The sequence below is a fragment of the Amblyomma americanum genome, chromosome 8, assembly GCF_052857255.1.
Source record: "Amblyomma americanum isolate KBUSLIRL-KWMA chromosome 8, ASM5285725v1, whole genome shotgun sequence".
NCBI lineage: Eukaryota > Metazoa > Arthropoda > Arachnida > Ixodida > Ixodidae > Amblyomma > Amblyomma americanum.
In genome coordinates this window covers 41,902,755-41,919,525 of record NC_135504.1, presented here as the reverse complement: position 1 = coordinate 41,919,525, position 16,771 = coordinate 41,902,755, and the positions used below count along the sequence as shown (strand labels likewise).

General features: G+C 50.2%; 1 protein-coding gene across 2 annotated transcripts in view; it reads left to right on the top strand.

The window, feature by feature from the left end:
• The window catches only part of LOC144101493 (unconventional myosin-XV-like), a 128,668-nt gene that overhangs the window by 65,155 nt on the left and 46,742 nt on the right, over nucleotides 1-16,771 (top strand). For both annotated transcript variants that reach the window (XM_077634672.1, XM_077634673.1), the window contains exons 18-28: nucleotides 1,094-1,178; nucleotides 1,899-2,315; nucleotides 3,430-3,665; nucleotides 7,650-7,813; nucleotides 8,560-8,827; nucleotides 10,194-10,429; nucleotides 11,426-12,357; nucleotides 13,031-13,133; nucleotides 14,324-14,398; nucleotides 14,483-14,553; nucleotides 15,496-15,603. In XM_077634672.1, coding sequence (XP_077490798.1) covers nucleotides 1,094-1,178; nucleotides 1,899-2,315; nucleotides 3,430-3,665; nucleotides 7,650-7,813; nucleotides 8,560-8,827; nucleotides 10,194-10,429; nucleotides 11,426-12,357; nucleotides 13,031-13,133; nucleotides 14,324-14,398; nucleotides 14,483-14,553; nucleotides 15,496-15,603 — 2,695 coding nt within the window. The remainder of the gene's footprint in view (nucleotides 1-1,093; nucleotides 1,179-1,898; nucleotides 2,316-3,429; nucleotides 3,666-7,649; nucleotides 7,814-8,559; nucleotides 8,828-10,193; nucleotides 10,430-11,425; nucleotides 12,358-13,030; nucleotides 13,134-14,323; nucleotides 14,399-14,482; nucleotides 14,554-15,495; nucleotides 15,604-16,771) is intronic.

The following is a 16,771-nucleotide window of genomic DNA, read 5'->3' as shown; positions in this document are numbered from 1 at the left end:
TGACGGTGGTGCGGTCGTATGTCGGGTTTAATGTCTCAAAACGACACGTATATTATCAGGGACGTTGTAGCGGAGGGTTCCGGTTCTTTAACGTGCACATACGTGGCATGTGCATCTGTCTAAATGCGGCCGCCGCTGCGGCATTTGACCACACGACCTTGGTATCAACAGCCGAGCGCTAAAGCCAGTGAGGTACCGTGGCTGGTGCCCCGGAAAATTTGTCTTCATTGCGGGGTACTATGAGTTTCATGACCGTCATTACCAGTCAGGGCCGCCATCCAAGTGAAGAGTACAATATCGATAGTACAATACCGTTCACTTCAAAAGTTCGAGTGTCGTAACAGTAGTATCGCAAGTAGTTGCGAGATTATTTGTAACAGTACCCATACCTTCGAAGAGCACATTGTGTGTGAATCTTTCGTGAAGTATTTTTCCAAGCGCTGTTACACAAACAAAGCGAAATCTGTTCATAACTTTCATTTCCAGCGCTTGCAGAGCATGTGGGCAAGTCCAGCAGTGCATGCAGTACAGCACCTTATCTCTAACCCTGTTGCGATTCTCCAACACCACTTTCTTTTTTCTTTTTTGCTCTGTGGCGCACCGTTAGGGCGATATAAAAAAAGTTAGCGAACACTAGGCATATACTCGAAAACCGCAGTGGGCTGCAGATAGGATTCACGACATTTGAAAAACCGGTTTCCATGAGGTGTTCCCGGCATGGGACGGTGCAGTGCTTGCAATGATGGTGTAGCTGCAGCTGTTCCTTTGTTTGTGCAAGCTATCCTTTGCGCGTAGACCTGCCTTATTTCGTATGCGACGTCAAGGGAGGGAATTGCGGCTAAGCTAAGGAACGTTTATAGACATTGGTAGTGCCTCTGGGCACAGTGTTTCGCCACATTGAAAATCAAGCTGTGACGATATTCACCACTTATAGCTGGAGTTGGCAGTGAATGATATGACAGCCTTTTCAAATTGCAGTGGTTTTTGTGACCTTGGCGCCGACATCAACAGTTATATGTTGCTCAACTGCAGCGCAATCAAGTGAAACTGTGAACAATGTCTGAAGATGCGGAAACGTTGTTCGTTTCTGCAGGCGTCGCTATCGAACTATTCGACGAGGTGTGGTCCGGGCGCAGGCCAACTACAGGATGCTCCGGCAGAAGAGAGAGTACGACAAGGTGAGGCTGGGGTGTTCCTTTTATAAAAGATTGTTCGAAATTTGGACAGTGTTGCCACGTGTCTCTGCACTTGGAGGGGGCAGTAAAAGAGCGCATTTATGTGGCTTGAGTGATGTGCTACTTCATCTTCTGATTTTCTTCGAAAAGAGCTGAGCGGATCTGGTGGCTGTTCGCTTCTGAAAAGACTGCAAACACCTGCAGCCTTGCTCAAATAAGCAACACCATCTGGTGTTCAATCTCTATGTAACATCTACGGCTGGTTGGCTCGTAATTTTACCTCAAGACAACCGGTTGTTAATACATCCTGGCCACTATAGGAGGCCAAATGGAAGGACCTGAATGTTTGTATTCAGTGAGCTTAATGTTAGGGAATTGGCAGAGCCGGTATCAGATTTTCTAGCTGATATACAAAAGCGCATAACGTTCGTTGCGTTTCAGATAGCTCTTTAGAGACGCCTGGTACTGATAGTAAGTGGTGTTATCGATACGACATAGGTCTGAAGCAATCTCTTGCAATGGTTGACATAAAAAGAACTGTTCTTCAACAATGGACAGTGGATGTTCCACAGGAACAATATTGTTTTGTCCTGCGCTGATTAGGACACTACTTTTGGTGATGGGAATGACATATCGGTCAGCTTCATATCATGATTTTGATCCTGATCTTGATTCGGATGATAAGCTGAGTCCTTTATCTCCGCCCTGCTGTGTCTCCTTCAGATCAAGGCCATCCTGGCCCGAAAGCGTGAGGCCGACAGGCTCGCCCTGGAGCGGGCTAAGGAGCGCATGGCTCGGGACGAACGCGCCTCGCGGGCTGTAGCCGGCGTCAACCACCTGGAGATCCCAGCCGAGCTGGCCTTCATCCTGAGCAAGCTGGACGACTGGCCCGGATACCCGGGAGCCGTAGCCAGGACCCCGTCCACATCATCTTCTGCGCACGGCTCAGCGGTGACGCCTCCGCTGGCAATCTCGTTGCGCCAGCTGCCCAACGACGTGGACCAGCACGCGTTCAGCAAGTTCACCAGCATCTACTTCAAGTCGCACGTGTGGGGCATGAAGCGGGAGCCCATCCGGACGCCGTTCCTGTCCAAGAGCTCGGACGCCCAGCACCAGGAGTCCCTGGCACTGTTCAAGCTGGTCAGTTAGCTCGCGGGCAGACTTGATGGTTGAACGAATTAACTGTTGTTGTGTATTATGCTGTAATTCCCTGATCGGGAAATATACAAATGTAGTTCAGCTGTCCTCAACACTTGACTGAGCGTCTTACCTGAAGTTAGCTTACTGTAACGCCATTTCGCTTAGGCCTTGACTCATTCGAATCGCAGGATGTGAAAATGTAATGTACCTGATAACTGGCAGAATGGTGTTAGCTAGTTTTTGTTGTCTATTTATTTTTAGAAATGATCTTTGGCTTTTACCGCGAGTAGATAGTCACTTTATTTGTAAAATGCTTAACAACAATTTACCGTTTTGATTCGCCAACGCACTAGTCCAGTGGTAATACATTAAGCGACTCTTGAGTTCTCAACAGCGAATTGATATTTTTTTGCAAGTTCACTACGGTTAGTGCTACGGAACGGCAGACAGAAAAATACATTGAACGGATTCGAGGAACTAGCAGGCATTAAGAGGAAGAAATGGGCTTGGACAGGGCATGTAATGCGAAGGCAAGACAACCGCTGGTCCTTGAGGGTAACAGAGTGGATTCTGGGAAAAAGCAAGCGTAGAGCAGGGGGCGGCAGAATGTTAGGTGGACGGATGAGATTAAAAAGTCTGCTGGCATACGGCATACGGGGGGGGGGGGGCGCAGCTGGCAAAGGACAGGGTTAACTGGAGAGACATAGAAGAGGTCTTTGCCCTGCAGTGGGTGTAGTCAGGCTGATGATGGTGATATCAACGGAACGCCTGAACATAAGCGTTGGACTCAACCCTTACAAAAATTACTTTAGACAGTCTATATACTCCCCATAGACTTCCGTCTATAAAGTCTATACACTCTTTATAGACAAACCCCTGAGAGCAGTCTATAGGCAATACAAATCCTATAGACAGTCTATAGACAACCTATGGATTTATGGCCATACACTTTTGGTAGACTTTTGTCTATAGACAGTTTATAGACTATGAAGAGACAAAAGTAAATATCTACAGGAAGGCAATAGAGTCTATAAGAAGTCTATAGACCGTTTTTGTCCCCGTCCTCCTCTTGCCTCTGACGCCCCCCTGGTTATTGTTGCGTCTTCACGTGCAGATCCTGCGCTTCATGAACGACGGCCACTTGAGCGGGCGACGCGAACGTGTGCTGGGCGACTACGTGGTGCAGCGCGCCCTGCAGGAGAAGCCCATGCGCGACGAGCTGCTGTGCCAGCTGTCCAACCAGACCTGGCAGAACGACAACGAGGCCAACCGCCAGCGGGGGTGGCTCCTGATGGCCAACTGCCTCGGATGCTTCTCCCCGTCGCCCGTGCTCTACAAATACCTGCTCAAGTGAGGAGCCTGTCTCTTGTGGCATTGCCCTTGAGCAAACTTTTCCTTCATCTCACGTAGCGGCAAAAATCACAGGAAAGGGTGTCAGCATGGAAGGAATCTTTTGTCCCTGACCACGTGAAAATCGTCGACTAATGGTTTTGTCGTGGTCAGGGACCGAAGATTCATGCTAACAGGAGCCGCCGCGGTGGCAGAGTGGTTATGGCGCTCGGCTGCTGGCCCGAAAGACGCGTGTTCGATCCCGGCCGCGGCGGTCGAATTTCGATGGAGGCGAAATTCTAGTGGCCCGTGTACTGTGCGATCCCAGGTGGTCGAAATTTCTGGAGCCCTCCACTATGGTGTCCCTCACATCCTGAGTAGCTTTGGGACGTTAAACCCCCATAAGCCAAACCATCATGTTCTCAGGCGGAATTCTGTCAAACACTGGACTAAGGGCGCCATTGTTAGGCACCAGAATCGAATGAACCTGAGAACTTAATTTTGATTCCTAAAGGAGTTCGGGACTACTGTGGAGAGGAAATGATGCTTGATAGATCGTAATTGATAAATTTTGGTCAATGGACGCGCGAAAGCGTCGTTCGGAGCCGGGACCATGGAAAGTGCCTGTCTTAAAGCCTCCTTTGCGTACCATTGCTGGCGCTTCGCAGTATAACCAGCGGCAAGACCAACGAGAATGTTGCCATGTTTGCAGCGCTTGGGTTGGTTTGCAGCAGCTGTTTGTTGAATTCAGATATTCCTCTGAGTGAATTTCTCGGGACTTTTAATTTGGACGCTCATGGCGACGTCCTCGTTACGGCCATTTACAGCACACTCGAGGTGTTGAAAAAAAGCGCCTGCGGGTTTTCTAAATGCCTCCACCTTGTAATTATTACGACACAAGCACCGCCACGCTAGCGCTGTGTCGTAGATGAAACGGCGGAACGCTTAAAGCTTGTTCCCTTTAAGTGTGGAGGCAGTTACATATAGGCCTAGTAATCAATGCTCTCGATGTATAATTAACCGAAAAAGAATTACGATGTCTTTAATGCACATTTTAAGAGGCACGAGGTCCACTCCACCGAATTTTTTGTTATAAATAAATCTGACAGGTGGAATGTTTTTGACTCCGTTCGCGGTCGCACGCCAACAAAAGACGTATATATTCCGAGGAAATTTGGAGTCAAAATCGTAATATTTCTCTTCCCGCCACTTGATTCAAACTCTCGACGTTGATGATGATGACTAGCGCATCAAGTGCTTGGTGACCGCCAATCAGAATTTACTGGCAGTGTGTGCGAGCCTCAGAGATCCGGGGTTAGAGTACTTGATATCATTCAAGTCGGTTTGTGAAAACGACGGGTGGCTGCAGTAGCCATTTTTAATTTTTGTTCTCTTCGAGCCCCTTAAAGGATCTGTTCGCATTAAAAGTTTACCAGAAGTTTTTAATCAATCAATATAGGCAAGCTTCAATTTCGCCTTAGTGCCTCTTGAACGTAATATAATTGGTTTTTTGGGGAAAGGAAATGGCGAAGTATCTGTCTCATATATCGTTGGACACCTTAACCGCGTCGTAAGGGAAGGGATAAAGGAGGGAGTGAAAGAAGAAAGGAACGTAATGCTCCTTGATGTTCGTGGGAAGCGCTGTTGGCTCAACGCACTGAAGTTCGCATCGTTACTGCTGTTGCCAATTCGCTTGTTGTCATCTTGGTTGTCAACCTTTACTGCTACCTCTACACAGCCGCCGTAAATGCGTGTCCGGCTGGAGCCGGTCGCCGGCACAGGCAGTGTTTTGCGAATGCGTCCTGCGTGACGGCGGATGAATGCGCTGATGACGGCAGGGCAAGCGATAAACGTTCGCGCCGCGCTGTTTTTACGCCGCTTCCCTGTGCGGGTGTGTTTGTGTCGCTTTGTTTTCAAGCTATGCGCATCTACTACAGCATAGGCGCGCCTGCGCCTTGAGTCCGTCTTTGAAGCGTATTAAGGATGTAAAGCTACGTCATTTCAACTTGGTCGTACGTACTCCTCAGTTTTCTCTCCTTTGCGTCGCTCGGCGTCAGGTGTGTGTAGGAATTGCCTTTAACGCTGAGGTATAGTTCTTTCATAACTTCCTAGTATTTATGCCAGCTCTGAAACAAGCATGTGTTGCTTTGAGTTCCAGCCATGTGCTAATACCCAACAATTCTGGACAAAAGCATTTTTGAGCGGGAAACCGTTTATGAACGCAATTTTTTTATATAATGCAAGGATTTACTATGACAATCAATATATCCGCAGATATCCCGTCGGAAGGCTTGCATTATATTTCTATTAACGTTACTGCTATCATCAAAAACGTCCTTCATTGGTTTTTTATGGCAGTCTTAATTGCTCGATGTGATCGATGGAAGCACTTTAAAACAAAGATTTTGCTAATTATCAGAAGAATGGATCATTACCTTCAATGTTTCCATAATATTATGTTACAATTTTACAATTTTCAAAAATTTTGTTCGATAATGTTGGACGTGAATTTGTTGCTGGCCCATAGCTCTCTCACGACTCGCACTCTAGAAAGAGCTGCAATTGACGATTGGCCGAAACGGATCAACTACATAGCTGCAAACCATCTACTCCCTCAGGACGAGTAGCGTCTTACTGATAGTTTAAATGCGCACTCACAAACAAATTGGCGTCGGTAGTGACGAGGTGCGTCTTTTAGTTAGCTCAGCTCCCAAGCTCTATGGGGAACCTGTGCTGCCAAGATGGCCCTGCAATTGTTCGATTCGGTGACTCAAAACTGCTTTTGTCAGCCGCTTGGGCCGCTGCAAACGCGAGAACACATTCTGCGCGATTAGATACCCGCGTTTGGCTGACAGCATTCATTGCCTAGCTTCCCTCGGCGTAGCCCAGATAGCTGACGCACGGCACGTGCTCCTTCGACAGAGCGCGGAGGCTCACGCCAATAAGCGCCTGTAAGAGTACTACCCAAAACTGCTTGCTCTTCTCGCTAGGCAGTGTGTTATGGCGCTGCAATCGGCCCCGCAAACTTCAGCGCAAGTTCCCCATACTCGCTGCTTAATAAAACGATAGCCCAGCCACTCGCGAGTAGCGGCCCTTCGTTTTCTTTTCTACCCAACTGACCTACTCGAAACGTGTCGGATTTTTTGTAGAGCTCGCAACGGTATCGCTATTATTTTTGTATTTCGCATTGTTTCATAGCAACTCGATTCATTGCTAAAGCCTGTGCGCGTGCCCGGTCTCCTCCGTGTTTTCTGCACCCCCATGAATATGGGCGCTGCTTGCTTTCAGTCGTGCGTCAGGGCGAGGTTACAAAAGAATAAGATAAAAGACGATGGCATGCTGTGTCTGAGCCGTACACTGGGAAGAATTATTTTTGTACCGTGTTCCGAGTAGAAATTAAGCCCTTCATGCGCTGACTCTTCCACCGACCTCACTAAGACCTCTGGTTTGATGTGGTTTGTAGGGGTTTAACGCCCCAAAGCGACTCAGGCTATGAGGGATGCCGTAGTGAAGGGCACCGGAAATCTCGACCACCTGGGGTTCTTTAAAGTGCACTGACATCGCACAGTGCACCGGCCTCTAGAATTTCGCCTCCATCGAAATTCGACCACCGCGGCAGGGATCGAACCGGCGTCTTTCGGATCAGCAGCCGAGCGCCGTAACCACTCAGCCACCGCGGCGGCTACTAAGACCTCTGTTGAGCAGTAAAATTTGTTCATTCATTCACTATGGCGAGTTTCACAAGTGGTAAGACGAAAGAGCTGTTTAAAATTACCTTAAAAAAAACCTGGCCAGCATAAAATGTCCGCGGTTAGGTAATAAAAACAAAAAGGATTGCAGGGTCACTGCAAGAGGCCTTTGCCTCGCAGCGGACTTACCTTGGCTGTTGAGCATTAAACGATGGGTATTGTTTGTCTATAGACCCGGCGACTCGCGACTCTGCGAATACCTTGAAGTAAGACATAAAAGGTCGAGGATGAGACTGTCCCTCCTCGATGAATGCAGGTACGTGTCGGACCACGGCGACAAGGACGGCTACGCGGCCCACTGCCAGCAGCAGCTGCTACGTTCGCAGGGCCGCGACGCCCGCACCTACCCGCCTTGCATGCTCGAGTGGCAAGCGAACGCCAAGAGGAGCCGCATGGCGCTGCCCGCCGCATTCCACGACGGTGAGCGCACTTACGACATAGCATAGCGCGATTCGAGATACGCTATCGTGAACAGCTTCCGCGGGTTGCCACTGTGCATGCGCAGAACGCCAGGGGTCCGCCAGATGGCGCCACGTTCCCGTCATCTGCGTGCGCACCTTCCGCGTAGGGACCAATCAGGGCGTACGCAGGGAGAAACGCGCACCTGTGTTCACGGTAATGGCGGCCACCATTGAAGATTAGTGGACCCTCTATTCTGCATATATTTGATGAGCCTGCTGTATAGCCTCCAAAAGCTAGATGCAGCGATATGCCATCTTTCAACCAGCTCGCGTCAGCGGACCTGAGCGATTTTATTGATTGCACTGCAAGACTAATTGCCAGGTGAAAAAAAGCACACTTCCAAGCTGTCTAGTTGGATTATTGAACTGGAAAACGTGTCCTGCTGGATGGTTTTTGCTTCCAGCCGGAAAATTTACACTTACAGTTAGCTCCAGGTAGATTTACTTAGACTTCCAGTTGGAAAATGTCGTTTCAGCTGGAAATTCAACTGGAAAACTGATTATCCAGCTAGAATGGGTACCCCTGACTAAAGTCTGCCGAGTCACCATTTTCATCTGGGCAGTCTCGGTAGCCAGTAGCAATACCTTCTAAAAAGGGGAAGTTGGGACATGTCTGAGCGTTTTTTTAAAGATGCGGTGAATTCGAAGCGCATGTGACAGCGGGCGATAAAGCTGAACAAGCTTGACCGGTGCCCGCGCACGCAGGCACCGAGCCTTCCCTGGTGGCCGTGGACTCGTGGACGACGGGCGAGGAGTTCGCGGCTCCGCTGGTCCAGGCTCATGGCATCGAGGACCTTTTCGGCTGGACTGTAGACCTGGAGCACGGGGAGTCCACCACCTACGGCCTGTGCGGGGCGGACTACGTGTTCGACCTGATCTCGGAGACCGAGCTACCGCCGGCATTCCCCGTTTGCAAGTCCTACTTCCTCGTCTCGCACGACCCGCACGCCACGCCGCCGGCGTCGGAGACCTCGTGAGTACGCCGATGCACGAACCGCTTCCGCGTTCTCGACGTAGCTGTATGTGTATCTATGAGCTAAACGCATTGAATTCAAAGTTCTGGTCATCTGCGGTACGATATAAAACCACCTGGCACGCCACTTCGGGGAGGAGGGTTAGGAATTATGGAACCTCTGGATCGTACGACGTGTCTTGCTTTTTAACAAACTTTCTGTCTGGTTTCATTAGCAACATGCATGCATGAGCTTTCAAACTGGGTCTCGCGGAACCGCGGGGTTTCCTTGTGTGTTTCCCCGAGCACATAAGCCCGAGCGTACTTTTCTTTACCCCCTTAATTTTGGGATTATCGCACTGCAGCTGTTCCTTGCTGACCCTTTCACTGTAGAGTCAGTCATTATTAAAGGAATTGGGGCATTTCTAGAGGTGCATGTATCTATACATACGTCTTTTTCAATGCACGTATGGCAGGGAGGGACGGGAGCCAAGACGCACGGAGCCTCTGATCACCTTTTGGAAGCCATTGGGTTTCCGCGGGGCTAAAAAAGATTGAGATCCCTTGATATAACATTGGCAGGAATTTTGAACATGCGCCTCTAGTTCCCTTGGCTGCCGCCACGTGGCGCATGCCATTGAGCATTCATAAACAGCGCGTTGACGTCATCCGTGACTTAAGAAAGGGAATGACCTCGTGGCTGCAGAGCAGAATGGGGTAGGCCGCTAGGCTTAGCGGCATAGTCTCGGCGCTGTTCCGAATTCATGGCGATGATTGTACTTATGTATATTGTAAAATAACCTTAATTGAGGTGAGTCTGACCACTGTAATTTGCCAGTATTTTAACGCGATAGCGCTGAATGAACCGTTGCACATAAAATCTGGTGTCGGCGTTCTCAGCGTCGGCGTTGTGAGCGATAAATAGGGTGGCGTAGGGTGGCCAAGGCAGCCACCCCTGGAGAGGCAACCTAGATGGGCAAGCTGGGTCAAGTGACCTTGTGGGGTCTTCACAACCTACCCGCCGGATTGTGAGAAAACTAACCACCCTCAGAGGTGGCAGTTAAATTAATGGCTGATCGCATGAGGTTAATCGGGAAGAGCAACTTGGGTCGTAAAAGACCTACAGGTGGCAGCACCTACCACAACAAGGCAGTGGCGCATCCCTTAACCACTGCACCATTGCACAAGGAGTGATGTGAGGACTCCCAGGGACATATGACTGTAAAGTTGAGAATGACCAAATCCGCATATAATGGGCATTAACACACTAAAGCTATCGCGTCATATCCTTAAGCGGATCTTTAGTGCCCCTCCAAATTTTTGTTGCCGCATGCCGATCACGAGTTTTGGACTTAACGAACCCGTCTGCGTGCTGTGCTGTGTGCAGGCCGCACCATCCGAATCGGGTGAACACGTACGAAGTGGACCCCGCGGACGTGACGACTCCTCCACCGGCGCCTCCGGTGCGCGTGTCCAGTCGCAAGGCCCCAACGAGACCCCGCGAGCCCATACCGGTGCCACCACCCGTGGTGCCCGCGGCAGCTGCCGCCGTCAGCGCCGGAAGTCGCATGGAGGGCGTCCGATCGCGGCGCTCGATCGAGTCGTCGCAGCAGCGAAACACTGGTGAGAATGGGAGTGTGTTACTGGAGGGTTCTTCGCCCCATTCGCACGATCACATTCACTCACTGGTCTAATTCACTTAAGCATCCACCCACGCACTTTTGTCGTGGACGTCTCCTGTTTTTTAGACCAGTTTATTGTTGGATTGATAGTTCAACCTCTGACTGACCACTGTGACCAAATAATCAGTTGAGGTACTGATTTAGCTGCTACTCTCACTCTTTCAGTCGCTCAATTTATTCCTCTCCCCTCATCGAGTAATCCCTTTAGGTAACATGAGAGCCTTAGGCAACATCTAGTTTAATTTCCACTTCGTGCGGAAGTGGGGATTTAACATGAAGGAGCTCATGCTGAAGTTCAGGCATACAGACTGAGTAGTGATGTGATAACCTGTGGCCAGCATTCCTCCCATCACACTTTTTTTGGCGACTTCAATTTAAATGAGACTAAAAAGGGGCTGCTCCATGCAAGAACCAAACTGTAAGAAAATAATTCACTACTGGCGAATAAAAGAAAAAGGATTCTATAAAGTTCCGGAGCTCCATCTTGTAGCTTCAAAGCTTCAGTGTCCGTGTCTTTGCAGTCTACGTTTACAACACTGCGTCAACATCTTCATGCCCGCCGTGGTGTCTCAGTGGTTAGGGCGCTCAGCTGCTGATCCGGAGTTCCTGCGTTCGACCCGACCGTGGCGGCTGCGTTTCGATGGAGGCGAAATGATAAGGCGCCCGTGTGCTGTGCGATATCAGTGCGCGTTAAAAATCCCCAGGTGGTCTAAATTTTTCCGGAGACCTCCACTACGGCACCTCTTTCTCCCTTTCTTCTTTCACTCCCTCATTAATCCCTTCCCTTAAGGCGCGGTTCAGGTGTCCGCCGATATGTGAGATAGATACTGCGCCATTTCCTTTCCCCAAAAACCAATTATTAATTATTATTCCAGTTTTCATCTTCACTGAGTGCAGTGACTCTAAAAGCCATTCTCTCCTGCTTTTTACCCCGCAGTTACGGACGGCTCCCTCGACCGCAGAGAATCTCGCATGGGCTCCCGCTCGGCCGCATCCTCGTCACACGCCCGGTCCCGGTCCATGGAAGACCTCTTGGACGATGGACCTCCCGACAGCGCCCTCTCCAAGCGGAGCGCCCTCAACGGCCGCTACTTCGAATCACGAGCCGAATCAGCGGCGACCTCAGCTGGAGGACAGCAGCGTTGCGTTGCCACCGTCCACCACGTGGATGAGGCCGCCACGCCTACCGGACGTTCCCACCGCGAAGACGTCGATGACGTCGACGACGACGGAGGAGCCTCGTGGGGTCTTTCGGCCTCCGTCCTGAACGACCGCTACTTCTCCAGAAGCACCGGAGGCAGCATGGTTCCTCCATCCGCCTCCGAGACGGCCAGCGAGCTCATGCTGGATTCGCCCCTCAACGGAAGACCTGGTTCGGACCGCAGCGAGAGTCCCCAAGTCGACGCCAGGAGTGGAACCGACGCGCAGCGCTACGTCAAGTACTCTGGAGGTTCTGGGGTCCAGGCGAGCCGGCGTCGCGGACCTCACTCTCACACGGCCAAGGCCCAGCTGGCTGGTCGCCAGGCGGCCGCAGCCGCGGCGGCCGGGACTTCGTCCGAGTGCGCCCGCAGCTCGGCATTGTCGGACACGTCCGAGGCCCCGTCGTTGGCGTCTCATGTCCGCAACGTGAGGATTCCGTCTCATACATCCGACCTCGATCAGTACCTGGACGACCTGTTCAACCCGGTCCTCTTGGACGGAGGTCTGGATGAACTGAGCGACGCGAGGTCGCTGGCGGCGTCGCTAAGGGGCGAGGTCTTTGACAGCAGCGACGATGAGGAAGACGATGACGACGACTTGAGTTCGCTCCAGGACCCGCTGCTGCTGACCAGGGCGCTCAAGGGTGACGGGCCGTCGATGGACTCTCAGGTGCGGCGCCTTGTCTTTTCTGGTGGGCCTATGCTAACGAGATCTTATTGGCCTATTAGTGCTGACTTGCGAGGCAAGAAATAAAATATACAGAATGTTGTGAATGCCAATAAGAGTTGAGATTTGGGTAAATGCGCTCCTTTACGAGACCTTTACTACCGCGTTTGCTCGAATAGCGGACGCATTGTTTGTTAAAAAAAAATGGTAGTAATTTGAGAGTTGCGTTCCTGCGCGGTGGTGGGGAGACGGGGGGTGCTAGCGAATATAAACCCGCGTAGGAACGTAACTCTCAAATTGCTACCATTTTTTTAAACAACTTAATGCGTCCGCTACTCGAGGAAATGCGGTAGTAAAGGTACTAAATTACTAAGGTAGGAGAGGCGCTTTTTAAGCGAATGCGTAGTTTCGTGATACGGCGTGCTTAATAGACAGCTCTATAAACAATTCAATAATCCAATTGTATTGTCAAATCCACTTTGTCTTCCGGCTCATAGCAATTGATGGCAGCAGACGGATCTTGCGCATGCTGGAGACGTGCTTCATTGTTGCAGGTGTAAAAGAACTAAATATTAGATGAGGAATTGGTCTGAAAAGTGTTGTTGCTTTCTAATGAATTCAGTGGCCGTCCGGACTAGCGAAGAGGGCAGTTAGTTCACTGAGAATGTCATTGCAGGCGTTGACCATGAATGCCAGCCTGGGGCTCGGAAGCGGACTTGTTTCTCCCCTCATTGGGTTCCAGGCCATGCAGAGCCCTGCAACAGGACCCATGACAGCTGGTGGGTGTCCCATGGTTGATCGCAGTGAAAGGTTTCCTTGCGGCGGCGTATAATGCTGCTTGCATGAACTGAGCTGTAGGGCATTTAGGCCCATGTCATGTCACAGTGCTCGATGCGAACGTTCTAAGCTTACAAAAGAGCAGTGGCTCTTGTGTTTAAACTGTTCAGAGTGGGAACTGTTGTTTAGGTAAAAAACCTAATTGTACTTTTCAAGCTCTACGCGTACGATTCTTTTCACGTGGCCTTACGCCACAACGTCACCACGAGCGTGACTATAACGTCGGTCACGTGAATGCGCTCTGTGACGTCACCGCAAGGTCCGAGTGCACTCCTAAATAGCATATCACGTGTCTACTGGACGCTTCTGATTCGTTAAAACACGAGTGCCCTCATTAAAGCTGTCCACATATATGTAATAAGAAGAGGTCAGAACAGGTAAAAAGTAGGGTCGTGGGGCGCGCGACGGGCGCAAGGATGGCGCCATGCAGTTCGCGACGAAAAATCACAAATCGCAAAAGCATGCGACAGCTGCGCTGGTCAAACGCATTAAGGAGAAAGCGTAATCGTAGAATCGTTCTTTTTTTTTCTGTGCAAGTTACATCGCTTTTGTCGCATTCGTTACGAACGCATGCTGCATTTGCCGTTCACTGGCGCTTAGTGCAAGTTCGATTGAGGGCAGTGCGGATGTTTAGATAGTCTGGATGGTTTCTAACAGTAAGGCGTTGACTATACCTAGTCTTCGTTGAAGCTGATGAATTGCTGAAGCTGCGTTTGTTGTCATGAAATTGCTTATGGGGTAGGAAACGCGTGTGTTGAGCCTTTGTTCGCTATGCGAGGGCATGAACCTACCTATAGCAATGCTTAACGAGCCCGTTTTAACATGCAGTAATGTAGACAAGGCCGCGTCATTTATTGGACCTAAAGTAATAAATATTTAGACCAGTGAAATTGCTTATGTGATGTGGATATTGGATTAGCTTCTTTAAAACTAGAAAGTTCAGCTATTGGGAATCAGTAGAAGTTCACGTTGAGCATTTTGGTGCTGGTCGAATAAAACATGAGGCGGTGCGCTGTGACCTTATCGCTGTGTGCTTCCCGAGCATCGAATGACGTTTGATCCCTCACCTTCACCAAGGTATGGCGGGTGTTGACGCCACCTTCCTTTGCATGCATTTTTTTTTCTTTTGCAGGAAGCGCAGCCAGCGGATCAGGGCACCAACAGGGCGCCGCGTCGCTGTACAACCTGCCTCTGTACAACGTCTCCGGTAAGGAGTGGTTGTAATAGTTACGGCCGCTTTTGTGTAGTGGACGTGCAAGGCATTCGCATCACTGCGTTTCTTTGTCAACAGGGATGACTGTTCCGATCGTCGATGCGTCGCAGCTCATCCAGCAGCAAGTCCTTCAGCAGCACATGATGCAGGTGCGAATGTTTCCTAGCATTAGAGAAATTAAATTTGCGCGACCAGCGAGCGTATACGCTTGGCGAAAATATATTTAGAATTTGAGAACGTGAAATGTAATAGAGATAACGAAGTGAATTTTTGGTAACCAGGAACTGCGTCTGCGCAGGGAAGGGGAAACTTAAGCGGAGTAGCGTCACAAAAAAAAAAATTTTAAGTAGACAACTAAATTAATTAAGCCTATTCACCACTCATGGCGGATCAAATATAAGGGTAAACCTCAGAAATTCAGAAATTGTCTTTCAACTTATCTGATGGTACTGATTCGTGCTGTTCTCTACTATACTGGGTGCTGCCCATGCTTAGTACCGGATACACGCGTGATTTTTCTGCCCGGTTGGCTTCTCGAACAGCGAGAACGTTCTTATCACGTGTTTAGCCAACGAATCTACGTCGCCGAGGGGCAGCTTGAAAAATCACTTATACCGAAGTATAGCCTGTTGAATGAACCTTCGTCCGTGCGTCTATTTAAATTTTGGGAAACAAGAGCTCATGATTTGCGGAGAACGTCACACAAAGTCTCTACTGCTCCTGCACATGTGCCAGAACATCTATCTTCAAAATCTTCAAATCATCAGCCACAGTGGCTTAGTTGCTCTGACGCCGAGCGCGAGGTTGCGGGTTCGATCCCAGCCGGTTGCAGCCATGTTTCGGTTTAGGCGTAACGCAAAATGCGCCCGTATGCTGTGCGACGTCAGGGCACTGTAAAGAACCCCCGGTAGGATAAATTAATCCGGAGCTCTACATGTGCATTTTCGCGACGTTTGACCCTACATACTGGATTTTCAAAAAACGACGTATGTTTAACTAAATAGTAGAATGGACCGCACATTCTATTTTTGCTTATTATCTGTCTTTGCGCTTCTCAAAGGAGTGAAAGAATGCTCGATTTTTATTTACAGCTTCAGCAGCGAGCCTTTCTCGCCAACGCTGTGCAGCAGAACCTCCAGATACAGCAACAGCTGATGCAGCAGAGCGCCGCCCTTCAGCAGTTGCTCCAGTCATCGGTGGTAAGTCGTCTTGCGGCAATTATTGTCGAGAAAGAGGCGCCCATAAATAAAAGAAGGAATGTTGCAAAAAGCATACCTCACAGGACGGTTACGTTTCTCTGGGCGTTTACATGAACCCGACAGTGTCGAGCAGTGTAGCCTGTCGGGCTGAAATTGACTCTGAAACGCCTTCCGAGGAGAGCACATTAGCTCGCTTAATCACTGCATTGCGTTGACATGAAAACCAGAGCCAAATAATACTCTTCTACATGGAGCAGATGACCCACAATCACGCGTCAAAGTTGGCGGGCCCTTTCCGGCGAGTCTGTCATGCTCGCACCCTCCTCCGTCCCCCGCATCTGCGTAGACATGGTGAGAGGTGGCCATTGGTTAGATTCTTTCAGACGTCAGGCAGCTACCGTGGCCGCGGCCAATAAGCCGCTTAGCTCCGGCGGGTCGGGAAGCTCCGCTCCCAGAGGGAGGTCGGCGAAGGAGCGCCTACCTTCCAGCGTGCAAAAAGTGACGAGAGGAGAGGGAAAGGCGCAAAGACGCTGAAATTCAAATTTTAACTACAGATAACTCAGCTTCCACAGAGCGCACTGAAAAAATCCTTGCTGGACACTATTCGTGAAGCGGCGTGCTTCAATATCCCAGGAATGCCGCAACTTTATTAGAGCCCCCTTCACATCCCCTTTAAAACCGCCTGTCGGGCTGATGTAAACTTTAGCTGGTCTGGCTGGTCAGCCCGACTGCGGGGTGCAGGTTGACTGAGCCTGACCCGGCCGGCGGGGTACCTGTAAACGCTAGGGTGACGTTATAGGTTAGGATCATAGGGGAATAGCGGGGAGCCAGTGCGCAGGCGCAGGACAGTAACCGGAAGGAGTGGCGTTATTGTCTGGCGCCTGCGCACTGGCCCCTAGCTATTCCCGTATGCCTCTAACTGATAGCGTAAGCCCTAATCTAAAAGGACCTAAAGAGTCGGGTTCATGGGAGGGGAGAGAATAATAATAGGACCCTGGTTTGGAGCCCAGCTCTTAGGCGCCTGCCTGCTCCTGCATTCTGCGTCGTCGTCGTCGTTGTCGGCGTAACCGGTCGTTCAAGTAACGCCATCTGGAATGTGGCTGCCACGGGATGATCCCGGAGGGTGGCTACTAATGCTACACGCCACCTGCCAGCGGTGGCAGGTGGC